Source organism: Schistocerca gregaria, chromosome 1, assembly GCF_023897955.1.
Source record: "Schistocerca gregaria isolate iqSchGreg1 chromosome 1, iqSchGreg1.2, whole genome shotgun sequence".
Taxonomy (NCBI): domain Eukaryota; kingdom Metazoa; phylum Arthropoda; class Insecta; order Orthoptera; family Acrididae; genus Schistocerca; species Schistocerca gregaria.
In genome coordinates, this window is record NC_064920.1 from 786121549 (window position 1) to 786146970 (window position 25422).

At 43.4% G+C, this 25422-nt stretch overlaps 1 protein-coding gene across 1 annotated transcript in view; it reads left to right on the top strand.

Moving 5' to 3' along the window:
* LOC126269368 (glutamate-gated chloride channel-like) overlaps positions 1 to 25422 on the top strand; it is a 217760-nt gene that overhangs the window by 155148 nt on the left and 37190 nt on the right. Inside the window, exons 6-7 of the mRNA XM_049973989.1 lie at positions 2091 to 2247; positions 16290 to 16372. Coding sequence (XP_049829946.1) covers positions 2091 to 2247; positions 16290 to 16372 — 240 coding nt within the window. The remainder of the gene's footprint in view (positions 1 to 2090; positions 2248 to 16289; positions 16373 to 25422) is intronic.

The following is a 25422-nucleotide window of genomic DNA, read 5'->3' on the forward strand; positions in this document are numbered from 1 at the left end:
CTCTGAAAAGTTGATGATCGGAAACATGTTGCCGGGTCGTACTGGTTTCATTTCAAATTGTATCGAGTTGGACCACATTTTTCGCTTTGTGACAGATGGCGCTGTAATAGTCACAAGCATATGGCTCACAATTTTAGACGAACAGTTGGTAACAGGTAGGTTTTTTAAATTAAAATACAGAACGTAGGTACGTTTGAACATTTTATTTCGGTTCTTACAATGTCATACATGTACCTTTCTGAACTTACCATTTCTGAGAACGCATGCTTTTTCAGTGTGATTACCTGTAAATAGGACATTATGCAATAAACGCTCAAAATGATGTCCGTCAACCTCAATGCATTTGGCAATACGTGTAACGACATTACTCTCAACAGCGAGTAGTTCACCTTCGTTAATGTTCGCACATGCATTGACAATGCGCTGACGCATTATGTCTGGCGTTGTCGGTGGATCACGATAGCAAATATCCTTCAACTTTCCCCACAGAAAGAAATCCGGGGACGTCAAATTCGGTGAACGTGCGGGCCATGGTATGGTGCTTCGACGATCAATCCACCTGTCATGAAATATGCTATTCAATAAGCTTCAACCGCACGCGAGGTATGTGCCGGACATCCATCATGTTGGAACTACATCGCCATTCGGCAGTGCAGTGAAATATCTTATAGTAACATCGGTAGAACATTACGTAGGAAACCAGCATACATTGCACCATTTAGATTGAAATCGATAAAATGGGGGCCAATTATAGTTCTCCCATAATGCTGCACCATACATTAACCCGCCAAGGTCGCCCATGTTCCACTTATGGCAGCCTTCGCGGATTTACCGTTACGAAATAGTGCATATTATGCCGGTATGCGTTACCACTGTTGGTGAATGACGCTTCGACGCTAAATAGAACGCGTGCAAAAAATCTGTCATGGTCCCGTAATTTCTCTTGTGCCCAATGGCAGAACAGTACACGACTTTCAAAGTCGTCGCCATGCAATTCCTGGTGCATAGAAATATGGTACGGGTGCAATCGATGTTGATATAGCATTCTCAACACCTACGTTTTTGAGATTCCCGGTTCTCGCGCAATTTGTCTGCTACTTATGTGCGGATTAGCCGCGACAGCAGCTAAAACATCTACTTTGGTATCATCATTTGTTGCAGATCGTGTTTGACGTTTCACATGTTGCTGAACGCTTGCTGTTCCCTTAAATAACGTAACTATCCGGCGAACGGCCCGGACACTTGGATGATGTCCAAGATACCAAGGAGCATACATAGCACACTCCCGTTGGCATTTTGATCACAATAGCCATACACCAGCACGATATCGACCTTTTCGCAATTGGTAAACGAAACGGTTCATTATAACACGGGTAATGTATCACGGAGCAAATACCGTCCGCACTGGCGGAATGTTACGTGATACCACGTTTTTATACGTTTGTGACTATTACAGCGCCATCTGTCACAAAGCGAAAAAAGTAGTCCAACTAAAATATTCATATTTCTTTACGTGCTACACGAATATGTAATAAAATTGGGGGTTGCTATTTAAGAAAACGCAGTTGATATCCGTTTGACCTATGGCAGCGCCATCTAGCAGGCCAGCCATCGAACCATAGCGCCATCTGGTTTCCCCCTTCAAGCTAGACCAGTTTCGCTCTCTGTCGTTTTTACGTTTGATACTTATTTCGTGAGATATTTGGCCTGATTAGTGTCAATGGAGAAAAGCCAGTCTCAGAGAAGTGGCAGTGTGGTTTGAGTTATCTGAGACTGCAGACGTGTGTGTAATTTGCGTTTACGTGTGTGTGTCTGTGTGTGTGGGTTTGTGCATGTGTGTCTACTGCTGACAATGGCCTTAATGGCCGAAAGCTATAATTGTGTGAATCGTTTTGTTGTACCTATCACGACTCAGCATCTCCGCTATAAGGTGAGTAGCAACTTTCCTAATTTGTGTGTGTGTGTGTGTGTGTGTGTGTGTGTGTGTGTGTGTGTTCAACTGACACGTTCCACATAATAACGTTTATGGTGAATATGATGCACAGAACATGGGTAACTTAGTACCTAATAATCCGTGCGCTGTGCCGCAGCGGGACGCAGGCGGTTCGTGACGCTGACGGAGGTGAGCCGTGCGTGGCAGCCAGACGTGTTCTTCAGCGAGGAGAAGCAGGGCCACGTGCACGACATCGTCACGCCCAACGTCTACATGCGCATCTCACCCGACGGCCTGGTGCGCTTCAGTGTCAGGTCAGCGCTCACTGTGTTCTCATATCTTGTGCAATCTGTAGAAGCAACTAATGCAAGTAAAACAATTTCCTGCACTTCTTAGTTTAGCCACTACGCATTTTGATGGTTCACACTATCATCTTCAGGTGACGATGGAAATATAATGTACTGTGAAGAACACATGAAACAGGTAGCAATATGCACACTTTTTACGATTCTTCTGCTCGTCATGAGTCGCAACTTAACTTTCACTGCCCTTGGTCTGGTATTGTGTGAAATCTTGTGGGACTTAACTGCTAACACCATCAGTCCCTAAGCTTACACACTACTTAACCTAAATTATCCTGAGGACAAACACACACACCCATGCCCGAGAGAGGACTCGAACCTCCGCCGGGACCAGTCGCACAGTCCATGACTGCAGCGCCTTAGACCGCGCGGCTGGTTTCGTATTGTGAAAAGAGGTCTGCACTCTTCTCCAAAAATGTAAATAAACAATTCTCCGCCTGACGATAATGGTGTGAACCATCGAAACCCGTAGTTGCAAAATAAACAAATGACTGATGTAGAAGATTGTTTTATTTGTAATCATCAGCAGAACAACCTCCATAATTCCATCTTTTACAGACGAAATTTTCACTAGCAACGAAAGGGTGAGTAAATAAAGCTCAGCAATAAAGCTAGATGTACGAGGGAAAGTCATAAAATTTTAATTATCACCTCCAAAACATCAGGCTGCGACAGTGTCATTTGGTGTTGGTGTTGTTCCTTCTCTCTACGTTCCCGCTTCAATGCAATACATTTTTCGCAACGATTGATGAACTGACGGAGACTTTCGTTGTGTCGGTGTGCGTTTTCGCTGTTCACGAAACGTATCGCCTCGGAAGTCACCTTTTTATCATTTTGGAAATGCCTGCTACGCAGTGGTTTCTTCATCCCAGGAAAGAGGAAGAAGTCACTGTGTGCCATGTCAGGAGAATGAAGAGGATGAGATAAAATTTGATAGCCCAAAATAGCACATATCTTACTGTGGCATGTGCAGACTGAGCTAGGGGTTTGTCGTGGAGCAAACACTGCCCCTCAGTCCGTCCTCCCATGGGCGTGAAAACTCACATGGACGAATAGTTGAAGTCACAGCATGGACGCCTACGATCAATTACATTGCACGAAATAAAGAATATGGCATGTGTGTTTTTGTCTCTTGGAAAGGAGTGTGACCAGTGAGATGCGACGTCGTTTCGCGCCACAAACAGAACATAGGGGCCGCTATATTGTATGGCGTTAAACATCGTATTTGGTGCTTCATTGGTTCATTGGGCGTCGCGTCGGTTAATGTCGTGAAAGCTGTACAATATTTCAGCTGAACAGTTGCTCGTCGTCTACAGGTGTGTATGACGTGTTGCGGTGGTGGCTCTTCAGACTGTCCAGTACGCCCGCATCTCGTGGTCGTGCGGTAGCGTTCTCGCTTCCCACGCCCGGGTTCCCGGGTTCGATTCCCGGCGGCGTCAGGGACTTTCTCTGGCTCGTGATGGCTGGGTGTTGTGTGCTGTCCTAAGGTTAGTTAGGTTTAAGTAGTTCTAAGTTCTAGGGGACTGATGACCATAGATGTTAAGTCCCATAGTGCTCAGAGCCATTTCAACCAATCTGTCCAGTAGGACGTTCGAGCCCACCTCCTCCATTTCGTTCACAAGATGTGGTGAGTTTTCTTTTGAGTATTGGACGTTTTCTTGCCTGTTGGTGGTTTTGAGTATGACTCATTGCAGGCCATTTTAGATGTTTTGCGTTGGCAAATTATTTTATTTTATTTGTTTATTTATTTATTTATTTATTGTCAGAATAAGTTTACTGTATTTGGAGCAGTAAGATTTATTACTTTTTTATGATGTTACCGAGTATGATGATACTGAGGTGTATGGAGTCGGGTTATCCTCGTACTTAAATTTTTTGTCTCGGGTCTAACTGGGAACGAAAGCAACACAATGGCAGTCAGGGACACAAGGTGTGTCGGAACCAGAAGCGGTACGGATTTTGTTGGAAAAAGTAGCACAATTGACAGCAGACAATACGCAGTTGTGAAATTAATTAACATCTAGAAGCGAGCGGGAAACTGCATCTGATCAGTCGTTGTTGCCTAGGGAGCAGGAGATTGATCCAGCCACCACAAGTCTGATTATTCCATTTTCTGGCAAGGCATCTGAGGATGTGCGTTCGTCTGTGGAGGACTTGGAGACTTCAGCGGTGATGAATGGTTGGTCTGATGAGCAGTTGTTACATATAGCCAAGGTTAGATTAACGGGTGGAGCGAAAAAATATGTAAGGTGTTCTGAGGCCTTAAGGAAGTCAGGACAAAATGGTTCAAATGGCTCTGAGCATTATGCGACTTAACTTCTGAGGTCATCAGTCGCCTAGAACTTAGAACGAATTAAACCTAACTAACCTAAGGACATCACTAACATCCATGCCCGAGGCAGGATTCGAACCTGCGACCGGAGCGGTCACGCGGTTCCAGACTGAAGCGCCAGAACTGCACTGCCACACGAAGGCAGTACAGTTTAAGCAGTTAAAGGAAGGGCTTTTACAAAGGTACAAAAAACAGAATAGCGCTCGGTACTTTAGAGAAGGGTTAAGTACAATGACAAAGAGACGGAGACGATGGAGAAATTTGCGGACAGGATAAGGAGAATTAAGGAGTACAATTACGAGTTGGATCAGAGCGATGAAGCGAATAGTGTTCTGTTGCAGGAGGCCGAGCAAAGGGCACTTGATGTATTTTTGAGAGGGTTACCGGCGCATATGTCATAGAAAGTGCGTGAAGGGGACTCCGAAAGATTTATATTCGGCCATTCAGCTGGCAATTCAATGTGAGGAAACAGACGTGGCAACAGGGGTACACGAGAGGCAAACAGTGTTTAAAGTGGGTGTGAAATGTTTTAAGTGTGGTTGTACGGGCAATGTGCAGAGGGCAAGGGAATGCTGAAGGAAGATTCAGGGGAGTATAAGAAATTGCATGAAGCTAATAAGAAGCTACGGAAGCAGGTAGGACGGATGGAGGAAGCGGTGCCATGGGTAAGATAGAAACTAGGATGGGTGAATGCAGGGGGAAAATTTAAAAGACAGGTTTTGGAACCGCAGACGAAAGCGATGTAAAAGAACTGACCAACACGGTGGAAGCGGTGAGGCAACTCGCAGAGAAGAGTAGAGCAACGGAAGCTTGGCATGCAACTTAAATAGGTACATTGGATGGGGAAGGTCTGAATAACACAGTTGCTCCGCACATTAACAGGGCTGGTAGTGGAATACGTTAAGGCGTCGTAAGACATAATGGGAACCCTACAGGAGCATCTAGAAGTACTAGATAGCAGGGTGGTGTTAACAAGACTTTTTCAAGGAGTAGCTGACAGTGTGTGGGATGTGCAGGGAGTAATAAGGAATCTGCAATAAGCGCTGTATCACGCATTGCAAGGCTAGATAAGTACCGATTTGTTACTGCTGGACCAGTATTTACGCAGGTTTCTCAGGCCGCAGAAGGAACTACCGTCAGGGTTATATTTAATAATGGAGCCCAGCAAGCAAAATTTGCCGTTTCTCTGCCATGTTGCAACTGTAAGGGTAACAACCGACCGCGTACTAGTGTGTATTTTGATCCAATTCCCTGACATGGGGAAGAACGCGAGGTTTCCCCAGGGAAGCGTCCTGGGACCTCTACTGTTCCTGATCTATATAAATGACCTGGGTGACAATCTGAGCAGTTCTCTTAGATTGTTCGCAGATGATGCTGTAATTTACCGTCTAGTAAGGTCATCCGAAGACCAGTATCAGTTGCAAAGCGATTTAGAAAAGATTGCTGTATGGTGTGTCAGGTGGCAGTTGACGCTAAATAACGAAAAGTGTGAGATGATCCACATGAGTTCCAAAAGAAATCCGTTGGAATTCGATTACTCAATAAATAGTACAATTCTCAAGGCTGTCAATTCAACTAAGTACCTGGGTGTTAAAATTACGAACAACTTCAGTTGGAAGGACCACATAGATAATATTGTCGGGAAGGCGAGCCAAAGGTTGCGTTTCATTGGCAGGACACTTAGAAGATGCAACAAGTCCACTAAAGAGACAGCTTACACTACACTCGTTCGTCCTCTGTTAGAATATTGCTGCGCGGTGTGGGATTCTTACCAGGTGGGATTGACGGAGGACATCGAAAGGGTGCAAAAAAGGGCAGCTCGTTTTGTATTATCACGTTATAGGGGAGAGAGTGTGGCAGATATGATACACGAGTTGGGATGGAAGTCATTACAGCATAGACGTTTTTCGTCGCGGCGAGACCTTTTTACGTAATTTCAGTCACCAACTTTGTCTTCCGAATGCGAAAATATTTTGTTGAGCCCAACCTACATAGGTAGGAATGATCATCAAAATAAAATAAGAGAAATCAGAGCTCGAACAAAAAGGTTTAGGTGTTCGTTTTTCCCGCTCGCTGTTCGGGAGTGGAATAGTAGAGAGATAGTATGATTGTGGTTCGATGAACCCTCTGCCAAGCACTTAAATGTGAATTGCAGAGTAGTCATGTAGATGTCATGTAGATGTAGACCCGCATTCAGTGAAGTGGGGAGCGTTGAGCAAGTTTGTGGAAGTGAAAGCTATAGAGGTATTTCTGATCTCGGCAACTAGAAACCGGTACGACGGGATGGCGCGGGAGGAATTACGAAGCTGCCATAGAGGGAAGGTAACGGTATGTCCAGCCAGGGTGGTAAGTACCAATCCGGAGAAATGCATGGTGCAGTTATTTTTAGCCAGGGCGAAAAGAGTAGACTGTGCAAGGGACATTGGGGAGCCAAAATTGTGCTTGCAATGGATCAGGATGCATTGGATATTCTCCACCTATGAGAATTTGGTAGTTGCAGCAAGTTGTTTTGAGCAGGGAGTATTTGCAGAAGCGAAACGTATAGTGATCGAGGGGAGCGGAATTTCAATCAATGGAACTAATTGTATCATAATAGGACCAACCTTTCAGCTGCCTGCGTCAATTTGAGGAGTCACACAATTGAATGTTACGCAGCCACAGCTGTACTGACCAGAAGCCACACACCGTCAGGTGGCTTGCGGAGTACGGATGTAGATGTAGATGTAGAAGCCAATTTGGAGTTTTTGTCAAGACAGAATCTGTCCTTGTTAAATCAAACTCTGGAGCCAGGTCTGTTGAGATCCGTGAATCAGTTCATTTTAGAGTAAGAGGGGCGCATATCAGCCAAACAGCTTGTGCAACATGGCGCTTAGTATAGGGAAAGCAACGGCAAATAAGGATCATTTTGAGCACCTCTGTGCCAAGTGTCATCACAGCCTTAACTTTGTTATGTGTTGTTTTGTTTCTGATCTGGTGGAGAACTAATTCGAAGAGGGAACCAAGGGTAGTCCAAGTACCAGTGGATTGAATATAGGGCTTGAGACGAGTAGGTAAGTGGTTGATCGAGCTGTGGTCGTCTAGTAAGGAATTTTTACGTTTTGTTTCGTGTCATGGTTTAAGGGTCACTAGACCACCATTAATTTTTCTAATAGTAACGAAATATGCCATAGGTCCGACCCAAACAAGATAAGAGCTACTTAGGGGTCGAGCCAGGAACCGGGTCTTTCCGAAGAGGGAAATGTAGAGGCACCACCGTTTCGGATAGGGAAAGTTAGTTTTGTGCAATATTCTGAGCAAAGTTGCAGCCAGGTGCGGGCCAGATTGCAGTGAGTTACGCATACCAACAGCTGCCCACTGGCCAACCTGTCATGTTATGAGTTCATGACACGAAGTGGCATGTATTGCAAAACAGAGGCGCATAGCCACGTATAAATAGGTGCGGGTTTCTAACGAGATTCAGTTCAAGTGTGGCAGCTCTCCTGGATGACGGGGCGTGTCACACCAGCAGCTACACGAAGCAGCAGATGGGGCACCAGCATTCCAGTCCATGGTGGGTCGCTGGTTCAAACCCTCTGAGGCCAATGTGGGGTCCGTAGCCAGCCAGCGGTGGGACAGTCCATGGCTCGCTACCACTGTCAGTCGTCCTGGCTTCCAACACACGACGGAGGCATCCCGAAGCGATGGCCGTTGATTTGGACGCTGGATCGCAGGCGCTTGTTGCCGCCGCGATCTCAGCCACACCGACGAGAAGCACGCAGCTGGGCTGCCTGCGGTTCGCGCTGAACGGCGTTGAATCGGCATGGATGCAGACCTCTGAGTCGACTGCCGGCATCCTGACGACGACGCAACTCCGCTGGCGTGCAAGGCCGGCGCACAGCAGGGCGTGCACCGCTCGTTGAGGCAGCCGTTCCACACCAGCAGACAGTGGTGTCCTCAGCACTGCAGGACCCAATGACACAAACTGAGAAGAATAGGGGCACTGTAACTGGAAACAATAAACCACTTGGAAAGCTCGAACGTGTCTTAATATGGTGCCTTCTACCTCTTCCCGCTTTATTTGGTCATCCTGATACATTCAGTGGCAGAAGTTCTCAATACAATAGCGAATACTCGTTTGGGCTTGTTTAAATACTTCCATTTGCCTTTCGGCAGTGCTTCCGCACCTGCCAGTTTCCAGTGGTATTTGGAACAGCTAACTGCTCAAGTTCCAAACTGTACACCACAGAATCTAGCTATAATAATTTGTTTGTGTGGCAGTTAACAAAATTGCAAAGAAATATGTTAACTTGTAATCTTATTAGAAACAGAAACTGTTCTGTAGAGCAGTCTGATTAGTCTCTAGTTTACAAGAGATGGGCCGACATCAAATCAGGTTAATCCATTCATGCATTTATGATCCCCCCAGGGCAGTAGCTTGCTATGTTCCCGTGTCTCTAGTATACAAAGTCTAAATTAAAACAGAATCTTGGAAGGTGTTTCAAGAGCCAAACGACATCCTCCTGCTTGTATACAATAGAATGGATGATATCCAAGCAGAGAAATCCGTTCACTTCTCGCCGCTAATTTTGAGTCTCATTTTCTTTTAATTTGAATATTACTATGATTCTTCGATGTAGCAGTCACAGTTCCAGGATTGACTTTAGCTTGTCTAGTCCTACTTCACCTATCATTTCATAACTAAATACTAACTTAATACGTAGTGCGCTCCTGATTCGCTGCTGAATTTGGCGCTCACGTGTTGACGGACAGAACTGGTCACTGACGTTAGCAACGCTTGTCCTTCATTGAAGGGCCGAGTTCTCTGAGGATTCGCTATAGCGTGGGGCTTCCAGCCACAGAAAGACGGCTGCCAGCTCGCTTTGTACGAGTATGTTGCCCAGCAAAAGCTGGGCACAACTGTTCTTTACGATGGTCTACGAAACTTAAATATACATATAAAGGACAGTCAAATAAAAGTAAGACTGATGGAAAAAAAAAATTGGCAAGACGCGAGTACGACTAGCACACAGGCTAAATTATGTATATAGACATGTATATAGACATTTAATCGATTTATGGAATCGAGAAGCTCGACTACTTTTACTTATTATGGGCATTGATATTGGCAAGATATCGGTCCCAGGAATTCCAAGACCTTCGACGATGTTTTAATTTCATGTCTGAAGTCAGATAACAAATAACGAAAGAAATATTTATTCCATGTGATACGATTAAAAGTTAACATATTTCCGATTTTTTTCTTTACTTGAGCTGTGAAACCTTTCTTCTTGCCAAATTTAATGCTACTACGTCAAGAGGGAGGGGGGGGGGGGGGGGTACACTATACGTTTTGATGAGTGACTTTGCGACTATCAAAATATGTGGCAGTGACATAAATGCCCGTATCTTTACATAGAATTGACTTAGAATCTTAATAGTTTTACACCAACGAAGGACTATAGGAATCAGAATGTGACATATATTTCTACTTGATAGGTTTACCTGGTCCTGAGAGAACAGGGGCTTTATAAACACAAATTCATAATTTTAGGATACTGATGAGTGAATTTGCAAGTACCAAAATATATGACATAAATGGTCGTATGTTTTGATTGCATTGAGTGTTACAGGCTAACGTTTAATACACCGCCAATGGACCATACACTTTAATATGACATATATTCCAACTTGATACGTCCAGCCAAGCCTGAGAAAAAGGGGTCTTAACAGACGGACGGGTTGAGAGACAACCTGCTAACAAATGATAATTTTTTGTTTGGTGTAATTACAAAGTAAACAGTGTTCGTATTTGTTCCTTTGGTTCTAGGAGGATACTTTGATTCTTATCAACTGTCATGATTCTGGATCAACGAGAGGAACCCTGTAGGTTTTGATGAGTGAGTTTGCGAATGTCAAAATATGCGCATCTTATTATTGCACAGACTTGGATGCTTCACTTTCTTACATCGCCAAAGGACCATAGACATTAACACGTGACACACATTTCAACTTGATGCATCTACCCGTCCCTCAGAAAAAGGATTTTGGACTGTCGGACAGACAGACAGTGAGACAGACAGACGGACAAAGAATTGATCTTATAAGTGTTCCTTTTCTACTGACTGAGGCTCGAAACCCTAAAACGTAAGTAAACTGTTTATTATTTGTAAAGTAATCGCCGTAATTTTTAATACATTTATCTCACTGTGAGACAAGACGACCAATACATTCATGTGGAAATGTCTGTGGTTACCTACGGAACCATGATTTTGCCCTGGCGTGCACCTCTTCGTCCGAGGCAAATCATCCGCCACGAATGTATTTCTTCAGGGTTCCAAGATATGGAAATCGTGTGGGGGAGAGATCTTGATTTTATGGAAGATGTGTAAGTGCTTGCCGTGGAGCTTATGCAGCGTACTCGAAACAACCTTGACAATAACGGGCGGCCTCACATGTTGCCAAATTTGTTTCGAGTACGCTGCGTAAGCTCCCCAGGAAGCCCTTACACATCCTTACACACTTATGGAGATTAATTTTAAAATAATAAACCGTTTACTTACTTTTTAGTGTTCCACACTTCAGTCAGTAAGAACGGAGCAATCACAGGATCACTTTGTTGTCCGTGTGTCTGTCTGTCTATCTATCCGACTGTTAAAAACTCTTTTTCTCAGGCAAGGCTGGACGTATCAAGTTGAAACTTACGTCACTTACTAAGGTGTACGGTCGCTTAGCGCTGTAACAGATTGAAGCGTCTAAGTCAATGCAATCAAAAGAGACGGTCTTTTGTCATATATTTTGATACTCGCAGTTTCACTCAACAAAACCTATAGCATACTTGCTGTTGGTTGAGTACCACGGAATCTCTCAAGAAGCAAAGTTTCACTGTACATGTACAGAAAAAAATCAGAAAATTATTAATTTGTAATTATATCACACGAAAATAATTTTTTTATCATTTGTTCTCCGACTTCAAACTTGAAATTAAAATATTCTCGAAAGTCTTGAAAGCCCTGTGATTGATATCTTGCGATTATCAGTGCTGAAAACGCAGATATCGTCGAGATTCTCGCCTCCTGGACTGTATGATCTATGTCTATACGTAATTAAGTGTGTACGAAGCCCTCGGCGGCCGAGTCCTACTCCCTCCTAGCCAGTTTCTTCTTCATCAGCTTCATTTCTACATGAGGGCGTCTTATAACTCTGCTTTCGCCTCTTAATGCGCCCACGCTACAGCCAAATAAAGCTCACCTCTCCTTGTTCTCTTGCAGAGGGTTTGGTAGAAAAGAGGAGGGGATAGGGGGGGGGGGGGATAAGCAAGTGATCGGGAAACGATGGATAATCAGCTTGTGGCAACATAAAGTAAACCAAACAGAACTTGCAAACAAATTATCTTTATTGTCCTTCATCGGACACAATGTACCTTTGGTTCATCTTAAACTATCACTGAAGGTTCCGTTTAGAATCGAAGGAGGTACTGATTTTACACTTTCGGATGTGTGGTAAATCGGCTAGATACCTGGTTTTCAGGGATACTTAGATGAAAAGCCGCGAAGTACATGGATGTTCGTGAACAAAGATAGCAAATATTATAATGCTAGGCTGTGGATAAATATTCTTTTCTTTTATTTCGGATCGTCAGTATTCTGAGTGGTGTCTTGAGCTCCACTACGAATTTCTCTCTTATGCAAGTCTCCTCATCTCGAAGTATCACCTGCACACAATACCGCCAGTCATTTGTTATATATATTGACCCTCTGCCTTTCCCTACGATTTCTGTCCTATGTGGCTCTCTCTAGTACCATGGAAGGCATTTTTCCTTCGTCTACTGGTTTTTATACACTCCTGGAAATTGAAATAAGAACACCGTGAATTCATTGTCCCAGGAAGTGGAAACTTTATTGACACATTCCTGGGGTCAGATACATCACATGATCACACTGACCGAACACCAGGCGCATAGACACAGGCAACAGAGCATGCACAATGTCGGCACTAGTACAGTGTATATCCACCTTTCGCAGCAATGCAGGCTGCTATTCTCCCATGGAGACGATCGTAGAGATGCTGGATGTAGTCCTGTGGAACGGCTTGCCATGCCATTTCCACCTGGCGCCTCAGTTGGACCAGCGTTCGTGCTGGACGTGCAGACCGCGTGAGACGACGCTTCATCCAGTCACAAACATGCTCAATGGGGGACAGATCCGGAGATCTTGCTGGCCAGGGTAGTTGACTTACACCTTCTAGAGCACGTTGGGTGGCACGGGATACATGCGGACGTGCATTGTCCTGTTGGAACAACAAGTTCCCTTGCCGGTCTAGGAATGGTAGAACGATGGGTTCGATGACGGTTTGGATGTACCGTGCACTATTCAGTGTCCCCTCGACGATCACCAGAGGTGTACGGCCAGTGTAGGAGATCGCTCCCCACACCATGATGCCGGGTGTTGGCCCTGTGTGCCTCGGTCGTATGCAGTCCTGATTGTGGCGCTCACCTGCACGGCGCCAAACACGCATACGACCATCATTGGCACCAAGGCAGAAGCGACTCTCATCGCTCAAGACGACACGTCTGCATTCGTCCCTCCATTCACGCCTGTCGCGACACCACTGGAGGCGGGCTGCACGATGTTGGGGCGTGAGCGCAAGATGGCCTAACGTTGTGCGGGACCGTAGCCCAGCTTCATGGAGACGGTTGCGAATGGTCCTCGCCGATACCCCAGGAGCAACAGTGTCCCTAATTTGCTGGGAAGTGGCGGTGCGGTCCCCTACGGCACTGCGTACGATCCTACGGTCTTGGCGTGCATCCGTGCGTCGCTGCGGTCCAGTCCCAGGTCGACGGGCACGTGCACCTTCCGCCGACCACTGGCGACAACAACGATGTACTGTGGAGACCTCACGCCCCACGTGTTGAGCAATTCGGCGGTACGTCCACCCGGCCTCCCGCATGCCCACTATACGCCCTCGTTCAAAGTCCGTCAACTGCACAAACGGTTCACGTCCACGCTGTCGCGGCATGCTACCAGTGTTAAAGACTGCGATGGAGCTCCGTATGCCACGGCAAACTGGCTGACACTGACGGCGGCGGTGCACAAATGCTGCGCAGCTAGCGCCATTCGACGGCCAACACCGCGGTTCCTCGTGTGTCCGCTGTGCCATGCGTGTGATCGTTGCTTGTACAGCCCTCTCGCAGTGTCCGGAGCAAGTATGGTGGGTCTGACACACCGGTGTCAATGTGTTCTTTTTTCCATTTCCAGGAGTGTATATTCCGTTCGTGGCTGATCCTGTTGTGAACTTCGTAATTTCTCCTCTTTTAATCAATTCAAATCGTTTTCAGAAACTTTCTTTAGCGCCATGTCTCAAACTCTTCTATTCTCTTCATTTACGGTGTTCATTTCCATAGATGTCTGTACCCCATAAGTACAATCTGAGTGATTTCTTTCTTCAGTTAAAGCTTATGTTTGACACTATTACACTTCTTTTGTGAGCAATGCTCTCTTTGCCAGTGCCACAAACAGTGTAAAAAGATCCAGTACACGACTAGAAAACAGGCTCCCATCCCGAAACAGAAGAAATCTACGAAAACAGGCACGGTATCGCGATATTTCTGATACGCTCTGCGACAAAGAAAACTACGCACCACGAATGAGTTACTCAAATTAGTCACAAACTGATGTTCACTCAAGTATCGATGGAATATACAAAACTGCAAACTTCTACTAAACTGTCTTCGTGCTTGCCAAATACCATCTTAGCTAGCAAGATCACCGGATCCCTCCTCAGTCGAGAATGTTTGGAGCATTGAGCGTCCTCCAATCGTTTCGGATTTTGACAATATAATGCGCCAATTAGACGGAATTAGGCACGCATTTCTTCAGGAGGATATCTAACAAATCTGTCATCACTGCTAAACCGAATATTTGTTTGCATAACGGCCAGAGATGGACCAACGCGTTATTGACTTTTTCAATTTGTCAAGTTCTTTATTTTGAATAAATCATCCAATTTTTCTGAAACTGTAATCATTTGTTTGTCCTCACATATACATCCCATCCATCATCAGGTCTAGCGATTTCGGGTGATTCCTTCGTGGTGCGTAGGTCTTTTTATGTATTACACATAACATCGCGTAAACACTCACTGGAAGCTTGCGATGAAACAATTTGCTTGAAATACTGATACTATGATCGACGTAACAGCGATTATGCTGGTAAAGTTGTAGGTGACTAGAAACTTTACGCTTCTGATAAGGAACGTGCGTTATAGTATATCACTAAAGCGTATAATGTTTTCAGTTTGTTGTAACCTTCCCGTATCAATAAAAAATATAAAATAATGATGTGTAACCTTCCCGAACAGAAAATAAAAAATAAAAATAATTATATTTGGATGATTAAATTCTGACGTATGACAACTGATAAATCTTAACTCATGAAAAACTGATAAACTTTGACGTAAGCAGCGCTATGCCATGGCCCTGTGAAATCAGTCTGAATCTGTCCGTGAGAAATAAACTGAAAAATTCTTACCTCCTGATGGTGTCGCTAGATAACGCTGTCTATATATCTACACGTAAATGGCACAGCTTAGTGCAATGCTGGCCTATCTGCTAATACTGAATAACATTTGTCTGAGATCTGAATTAAGAGAAAAACTGAATTTACTTAGTGACACAGCTGCACAGCTGGTCGTCTGATTACTAAAGAGCACATGACTGATTTGACGAAAATTCTGGAATATTTTAATTTAGATAAATGACTGGATCGGGACTGGCAATGACTTAAGGTGAAATTATGCTTCTGTAGTTGACTGGAAAAACAATTATATTCTGAAAATTTTGTAATGGATTGTAAATCTTTATCAATAAGATAAAGATTTACAATCCATTACACGGGAAAATTGAATATATTACAGATCTGGGTCAACTGGTACTGACGAATCACAAAAGAAAAGATTGAAACAAATTCACATTAACATCTCAGACAAGTGACTTAACTACGCGCATGTCAATAAAAATAATAAAATTTATCTTACAATAGATGGTTGACTTAATTATGTTGTTGATTTTTCATTGTATTAACAATTATACATTTGTTCATCATAGTCTCATTCCGTGGTATCATTTTGCTCTGCAGCTGATCACAATTATTATTCAGTTCCATACAATAAAATTTTACAATTTGTTCTGAACTGTGACTTCAACAACTACTAACTGTAAACTGCGCTGTACCAGCAACAGACTACAACTACACTGTAGCTGCGAGCGACTACAACTGTGGCAGAGTCTGCTCTGGCCTGCGACTCTATTACAGCTCTCTTTTGACAGGGGAAAAGTATTTTATGTCTCGGGCAGCGCCTGTGAATCGTCGTTCTAGCAAGTGAGCAATACATCGAGATTACATTTGCTCTAGCAGGATGGTGAACCCCTTACATTGTTTCTACAGAGACTTGATTTAAAGGAAACTGGAGCGCTTATTGTTTGCCGTTATTGGTACCTGGCTTTTCGGTTGGAGATTCACTGGAGAAATCGCCGCAATAAAGGACCTCGCTCTATATATTAGTGGGGACCATTAGCCATGTTAATAATCACTCGACTCAAAATACGAGCACAACCAGAGACAACTCAATTATTTTTATATGCTGAAAAGCAAGGATAAATAACACCTACCATCCTATGCTGTTTCAGGACATCGATGGCGTTCGCCTGTGACATGGATTTCCGCCGGTATCCGATGGACACACAGACCTGCACTATCTCTATGCAGAGCTGTAAGTATGTAATGGGAAACAACACCGGGGTATGTGTGGACGTGAGTTAATTGGTGTGTATAGGTGCCACAGTGACCTGCGAATAGCGTGGAACAGTTACACAGGGTAGTCCACCTGACTAAAAATAGTTCAGAAGTACCTGCGTCCGAAAACCATTCGTTATGGAGTTACAGGGGTTTATTGCTGATGTTGCATGCAATACGTTTAACAACGTACATTTAAAAAACTGCTCGAAATGGCCCCTTTCCGCTTCGTCTCCTGCTCTGAGTCTGCGTTCCAAGCCTTGCAGTACGCCGTCGAAAACTCTTGGAGTGCGTCATACTTGATCAAATCCATCTGCGTACGCTCCCTCACAACGTCGACGTTAGGTACTGGAGATGAATGCATCAACAGTTACAAATTTCCCGAAAGGTAAAAATTTATTGGATTCAAATATGGAGATCGGGTGGGCCACCCTTCAACCAACTCATCGATTTGACAACTGATTATTGAGATACTGGCGAACGTTTAGACTAAATTGAGGTGGATAGCTATAGCACTTAAAACACATCCGTTGGATGAGGTCTAGATGTACAGTGATGTACCTCATCTATAAGCGTCTTTGGTTTGTTTACCCAGCAAGAAATTTTGTGAGGAAACAGGGACTATTAAGATGAGCTAGAATGATTCCGCATCACGTGTTGCTGTTGAACAGAAGACAACCAGTCGAATTAAAAACAAACGCCAAAAGCAAACGTGAAGAAGAATATAAGTAAAAATGGTTGTCTGAAGTGGGTTGCGTATTCACAGGTCAGTTCAAGCAATACCTTTCGTAACTCGCTAACGAAGGATTTTTAAACCTGTGTCCATATTACATTAATTCTTTTGGTGTCGGGAATACATTGCTACATCTATGTATATCAATTAATAAACATTCTGTAGATAATATTTCCTCGTCATTAACTATATCCGCCGGCCGTTGTGGCCGAGCGGTTCTAGGCGCTTCAGTCCGGAACCGCGTTGCTGCTACGGTCGCAGGTTCGAATCCTGCCTCGGGCATGGATGTGTGTGCTGTCCTTAAGTTAGTTAGGTTTAAGTAGTTCTAAGTCTAGGGGACTGATGATCTCAGATGTTAAGTCCCATAGTGCTCAGAGCCATTTGAACCATTAACTATATCCTTTTGATCAAAATGCCCCTGTATGTGTGTGTGCGTGTGTGTGTGTGTGTGCGTGTGTGTGTGCGTGTGTGTGTGTGTGGGGGTGGGTGGGTGGGTGGGTGGGTGTGTGTGGGTGTGTGTGTGTGTCTAATTCTTTAAATTTAATGGGTAATTACCCTGTAGCAGTAATACCACATTTGTTATAACAACTAAACCATATCTAAAAATGATATGACTACATAGGACTAAAGTAGACACAACATGGGTTAAAAAATATTGTAAATTCCCAAGTCGGTCTTTAAAGCTGCGCTGAACTTCTACAATGACTAAGACTCCTACAACCAAAAGCAAATGGTAAATAAGTAATTACTGGTCGAGCTTGTTTGCTCTGGGACTGACTTCTACCATGGTTTCAGCACGATAGATTCCTAATAATGCCAGTCATTTCTCACCATTAATTTATATGTCATCAGTCTTCTATAGGTCCACTATGACCTCCTCCATTTTGTCGCCTCTTCATCTTAGAGTGCCACTTGACAACCAACGTCCACACTTATTTGTTGGATATATTACAGTCTTTGTCTTTTCTTACTGCGTTTGCACTCTACGGAATCCTATAGTTCAGTGATCGTCAAACTAAACCAGGCGGACCGCATACGGCCGGAATCAGGTGGTGGTGCATCCGGGGGTTCTGTATTTTTCTTGTTCAGTAACAAACAAAAATATTTACAGAGACAGTAATATTTTAAGGTGTGCTTAATTTTAAATGATGTTGGTGAATTCGGCCGTGAGCTTATGTGAGGAGCTGAGTGGTACACATTGTGATCAAAAGTATCCCAACCCTAAAAAAAATACGCTTTTCACATTAGGTGCATTGTGCTGCCACCTACTGCCAGGTATTCCACATCAGCGACCTCAGCAGCCATTTGACATCGTTAGAGAGCAGAATGGGCCGCTCCGCGAAACTCACTGACTTCGAACGTGGTCAGTTGATTGGGCGTCACTTGTGTCATAGGTCTGTAGGCGAGATTTCCACACTCCTAAGATGACTAGGTCCACTGCTTCCGATGTGATAGTGAAGTGGAAACGTGAAGGGACACGTACAGCACAAAGGCGTACAGGCCGACCTCGTCTGTTGACTCACAGAGACCGTCGACATTTGAAGAGGGTCGTAATGTGCAATAGGCAGACATCTACTCAGACCATGACACAACAATTCCAAACTGCATCATAATCCACTGCAAGTACTGTGACTGTTAGGCGTGAGGTGAGAAAACTTGGATTTCACAGTCAAGCGGCTGCTCTTAAGCTACACATCTTGCCGGTAAATGCCAAACGAATCCTCGCTTGGTGTAAGGAGCATAAACATTGGACGATTGAACAGTGGAAAAACGTTGTGTGGAGTGACGAATCACAGTAAGCAATGTGGCGATCTGATGGCAGAGTGTGGGTATGGCGAATGCCCGGTGAACGTCATCTGCCAGCGTGTGTGGTGCCAACAGTAAAATTCGGAGGCGGTGATGTTATGGTGTGGTCGTGTTTTTCATGGAGGCGGCTTGCACCCCTTGTTGTTTTCCGTGGCACTATCACAGCACAGGCCCACATTGTTGTTTTAAGCACCTTCTTGCTTCCCACTATTGAAGAGCAATTCGGGGATGGCGATTGCATCTTTCAACACGGTCGAGAACCTGTTCAATACACGGCCTGTGGCGGAGTACTTACACGACAATAACATCCTTGTAATGGACTGGTCTGCCCAGAGTCCTGACCTGAATTCTATAGAACATCTTTGGGATGTTTTGGAACACCGACTTCGTGCCAGGCCTCACCGACCGACATCGATACCTCTGCTCAGCGCCGTTCCCGTGAAGAATGGGCTGCCATTCCCCAAGAAACCTTCCAGTACCTGATTGAACGTATGTCTGTTGGAGTGGAAGCTGTCATATAGGCTAAGGATGGGCCAACACCATACTGAATTCCAGCATTGCCGATGGAAGGCGCCAAGAACTTGTAAGTCCTTTTCAGCCAGGTATCCGCATACTTTTGATCATATAGTGTATGTAGCGCGGTCACAGCAGGGTTAACAGAAATGAGACGGGGAATACCTCATTATTGGTCTTCCAATGCTGACAATTCCCGAGCGCGTGCAAGTATCACCGCTCAACTGATCAGCTGTTGCGGGATAAATGGCAAACGGTAGTAACATGGATTCGTGAATGCGCATTATATACACGGTCATATTGAAATGTGGTAACGTTTAGTAAACATTTGTAATCATGTCTCATATTTCAACTAGTGTTATTAATATACCTTATTAATTTTTGTATATTGACAACTAATAGTAAGATTGATAGTGGAAGGTGTGTTAAAGTGACCAGGGCGAGAAAAGTGTTCATCGCATATCTTTTGATCTGAACAGCGCTGCTGGTTGCCGAGAAGTGATCAGATCTCACTGTTGTCAGTGAGATTGACAGAGGAGGCTTGTTCCGTTACATTTAGTAAAATATTTTTCTTGAGTCATCTGTCGTAAGATAAGTCATTTAGATTATTCTTGTTACCTCACTTGTTGTCGTCGTCGTCGTCGTTGCTGTTGTTGTTGTTGTCTTCAATCCAAAGGCTGGTTTGGTGCATCTCTCCACGCGTCTCACTTGTACAGAAATACATAAGTTTTTTTTTACTTTTTTTACAATAGCAATGTTTGGATAGCATCTATTGGCCTAAAATGCAGTTACTTGTTATTTATTTCAGTGTGATAGTTTCTTCTATGGATTACTAATTCCGACATAGCGTCCGATCTTGAAAAGTGGCCACAGCACTTATCGGGGAAAGTGGTCAAGCTGCTCACTTCAGTTAAAATATTGCAGATCAGAATGACTTATACATTCTTTTATGAACGCAAAACTATCATCCGCCATTCTGTCCCATTGTGACAATTTTGAATTAATAAAGTTACACTATTTACAACAGACTTTGTTCTGTTATGTTTGACATAGTACAAAAGCCGGATCTAAAGTGGTGTGCTGCAGTAGCTTGATTTTCTCTGAGACAATAGGTCCTGAAGATGCCCAGAAAACGTGACCGGTAATCAGAACAACAAACTTGGAATCCTGCTGTGATGGTATTGCCCACATTCCCCGCTTAGGTACGGAAAATTGATCACTCTTCGAGCCTTCAGAAGAATACATGTGATTCCAATATATTACACACTTTTCACTTAAAATATTTGGGGTTATGCCTTACATATTTAGATTCAAATGTTTAAGTGATAATCTTCTGTGAGTAACTATGGTTTAAGTAAACTGACATACCCTTTGAGTGGCCACTACACATACACATGCACCCACCCACCTTCCGATGAGGCCAGAGGTGTCGTCATCCTACAGTGTCAATAATGACTCTAAAGCAGAGAAGTTTGATAATCACTGCTGGTGTCTAATGTCTACACACATATACTGACTTCGTGTCACTTCTGATTGTCCATTCCTTGCCGATTCTGCGGGGAACTACTTCGTTTCTTATTAGTCTATTAAATTTTCAGCATTCTTCTATAACATCACATCTCAGACGCTTCGATTCTCTTCTTCTCCGGCTTTCCCCCACTCCATGACTCTCTTCCATACAGTGACGTGCTCCAAACGTATATTCTCACACTCTTCTTCCCAAATTAAAGCATATTTTTGATTCCAGCGAGGGATGGTTTCTTCAGCTGTGCTAGATCTACATCGTTCGTCATGTGTTATTTTGCAACCAAACCAGCAGATTCTTTCATATGACCTACTACGTGATTCTCAATTTTTATGTCAAGTTTATCGCTAATCTTATTTCTGCTACTCCTCAGTACTTTCCTCTTTCTTTGGTTTGATCTGAACCCATATTCTATGCTCACTGGAGCGTTCCTTCCATTCAGTAGGTTCAGTGTCACTGAGCACAGGAATGACATCAGCGTATCTTACCATTGATATCTTTTGAACCTAAATTTGCCAATCCTGAACCTTCCTTCTATTTCCGTTATTGGTTCTTCGGTGCACAGGTTTAGTAACAATTTTTAACCCGAGCACTTTTTCTTTGGTCTTCTGTTCTTACTATTCTCTCTTGCTTGTCATACATGTCATATATTATCCGTCTTTCGCTATAACTATTTTTCTGAGAACTGCAAACATCTTTTTATAGGTCCACTAATTCTATGAAAGTTTATTGATTTTTCTATTTCCTTGCTTTCATTACTAAGTGTAATGTCAGAGTTGCCTCTGGATACTTGACCTTACCTAAGCCAAATTAATTGTCATCTGAAAGGAATTCGTTCTTTTGTGTATAATTCTTATCAGCAACTTTGGTGCACTGATTGTGTGATTGTTCTCTCATTTGCCTTACTTTGCTATCTTTGACATTGTATGAATTACGATCTTCCGAAAATTCGATGCTATATCTTCATTCTCATGGATTCAACACATTAACTTGAATAACATTGTGATTACTACTTGCTCTAGCTAGTTTACAAATCCCGAAGGACTTTTATCTGTTTATTCTACCTTGTTTGATAGCATGTCTTCCGAAGTTGTGTCGAACGCTGACTGTAATACGTGCACTCTATTTGATTTTAACACTTTGACCACACAATGAGTGTTTCTACTTTAGTAGTTTCGCTAACGTATTTTAATATGTCATGTACCCTGGCACAAATAAAAACATGTATATGTGTTGCACTTTTTCGTGTGGACTTACTACGGACGCCAACACATGTTACGTATCCCTCAATCTGACGTGTTAAACATAACAATTTGGAAGCATAACAATTTTATTGGATGTAACTTGTGCCGAAGAGGTCGACATTTAATAATTTCCGAGTAATGATTTCTTTTTAATTCCAAAATAAAAAAAAACAATACAGAAAAATGAGTTCCTTTAACATATTTGCAACAACTGTGGACCTATACATAAAACAAGACTTTTAATGCCGAATCGCTCATAAGTTCCACATCAATACACACTTCTTCTTGTAGCACGTCGCAGAGGTCCCCAATATAGTTTTTCACCTATCCGCTCTCTGCTGTCGCTAATAAGATATTAATTAGTGTCGTAGCACGATCCACTTAACTTTCTTATGGTCGAAATAATTTATTCCGTTTTAGTTATTAACCAGTTCCCAAAAAAAAATTAAATAACCTCAGAATTCATAATAAACACAGGGTAAAAAACACACTATTTATCCAATGATTCAAACAAAATTTAGCTAGCATTAAACTTGTTATTTTAATGATACGTTATTAGAGGGACCTCATTAAATAATTCATAATAGGATGGCCCTTACCTGCTATAGCATATTATGCTCGGCGCTCGTATCGCCATGTAGTAGTTTTCCGCCATACAGTGACTTTAAACAGCACCTTTATTTAGCAGTTCTTGTTGCTATGCGTCATTTATTTATGCTTAAAGTTGTAAATACATTTCAAATTATCCGATGAACAGTGTTCTTGATTTATTGTTCCATTTTAAAGCAATGTGGTACTGCACTTATTGTAATATTACAGGAACGAATATTATATTTCTTTTACTCTCCGTGATTATCTCTACATATTCCGCAACAATTGGCTTATTTCCTAAACGGTTTCAAATACAACAGTTGTGCTGTTACCTCATTAGAATTATTTATTTTTTGATCCAAGGCCACAACGACGTAGGAGTTTCATGGTAATACAACTGAAAGTCAATAGTATAGCATTTCACCCTTTCGGGGCACCATCAAATTGTGTAAAAGTAGCTGTATACGTAACCTGTCAGACATATAAAGTGGAAAATGGACAAAACAGTAAGTATTATGTAATCCGTCCGTCATAAAAACATATAAAACTCGAAATGGACCAAGAATACGCCAGTTAACTCCGCCATAGCAGTACAAAATAGGAATACGCTTACAAAAGTAAACGCATTATGAGCCACACACAGCACAATGTCCGTTTTCAATTTTGTACTGCTATAGCAGAGTCAGATGGTGTGCTCAAAGTTCAGTTGGCATTTTTTGTGTTTTAATGATGGGTGGATTACACATTCGGCTACTGTTGCGTCCATTCTCCATTTTATATGGCTTTTTGAGGGACGGGTCATATACCAAGCGCCTTTTATATAGTCTGATGATGCCCCAAAATGGTAAAACACGTCACTGATATTACGTAACTTCGCAATCAAGACTGTTTTTATTCTGAAGTAATTCGGAACTGGTTGCTATAGCACCTTGTCAGAATGGAATGGAAAAATCACGAAAATCAGTCGATAAAAATCTAAATACATACAAAATATATAGGATGTTTCACTAAATGTGTTTGCCTCTGTAAGTTACGAACTAATAGGCAACGGAAATATTAATTGGTGTCGGTCATCACAGAAACGTTACACTGTCTGCGGAGCTATTAACATAGTTTATTGTATTATTGTCCAAAGAGTTAAGCAAAAACATACAATTTTTTAAATGGAACAATAGTTGTTTCTATCATGCACTGGAATCAGTAACAGGAACTGTGTATACATCAATTTAAATAACATTCCTATCACTTTTAGCTTGGGAGCTACAACCCTTCAACGTTTCAGGGGCAGATACCAAACACGCTACGCATAACGCAATGCGCCTTCTAAATGTGGTGCGGCCGAGTTGTAACGTCGCCGATGTCACGGAGCGAGAAGCTTTCTCGATGCGCTGTTAGACTGCCGACTGTCGCCGCACACGGCCGTATACCCGACAGTTCGAGCCACACAAACAAACGGGGCTCAATACACCACAGTTACTGACATCGGATGAAGATAGCATATACGAACAACGAGTACGTTGACATGTTGCTGATGCTCAGCGAGTGTGAGATGTCCTTGGCGAAGACCTCCGGCAGCCATTACGTTCTTGCGTGCCGAACAACGACTTCGGGAAACAGGCAGCTTGGTAATGCGCCGCAGTAACAGACGAAGAATTGCAAGAAGTGAGCAGACGGTGGTGTTTGTTTTAGCTACAGTACACCACGATCCTCATGTCAGCTTACGAGCCGTTGCTGCACTCGCTGGTGTCAGTCTCACATCTGTGTGGCATATAGTACACGGCCACAGGTTTCACCTATACCGCCTGTCACTGACCCAGGAGCTGAATGGGAACGATTTCCGTGCGAGAGTTACATCCTGCGGTTGGGCCATGCGTGATTTCAGTCTGGAGACTTCACAAGGTGTTATGTTATCTGATGAGTCCACGCTCACAAATTATCGTGCAGTGAATCGCCATAACGTGCACTACTAGGCCGCAGACAATCCTCGGTGGGTTACCTGTCAACCGTCAGCGTAGGTGGTCTATTGATGTACGGTGTGGAATCCTTGGGGATGAAATCATCAGTCCACATTACTTCCCAGGTACATTGACAGGTGAGTTACATCGCGCGTTTATAGTCCACAGTTTGGGTGGTCTCCTTGAACGTGTGTGTCTACACACGAGAGTCCATATGTGGATGCAGCATGATGGTCACCCAGCCCATTCTGCGCGTGCTGCTGTGGAAGAACTAAAAACACGTTTGCAGGAAGGTGGTTGGAGTGCCATGCTCCTCATTCATGGCCCGCAAGGTCGCCCGATTTAACACAATTAGACTTCTTTTTGTGGGGATATCCAAACGATCGTGTTTATCTCACTGAGACCACATTCCCAGATGATCTGAAACGGCGCATCGAGAACGCATGTTGCTCCGTGACACCGGCGATGTTACATCTCGTCCGCAGACCCTTTAGAAGGCGCATGGCATTGTGCATTCAGGAACATGGACACGCACTTGAACATCTCATTTAAATCAACTTCCCACTGCCGGAACATCCATCACCCACCTCACAGCCATGTATTATGTACAGCGTGTGGTGTGTGCCCCTGGAACTTTGAAGGGTTGTAGCTCCCAAACTA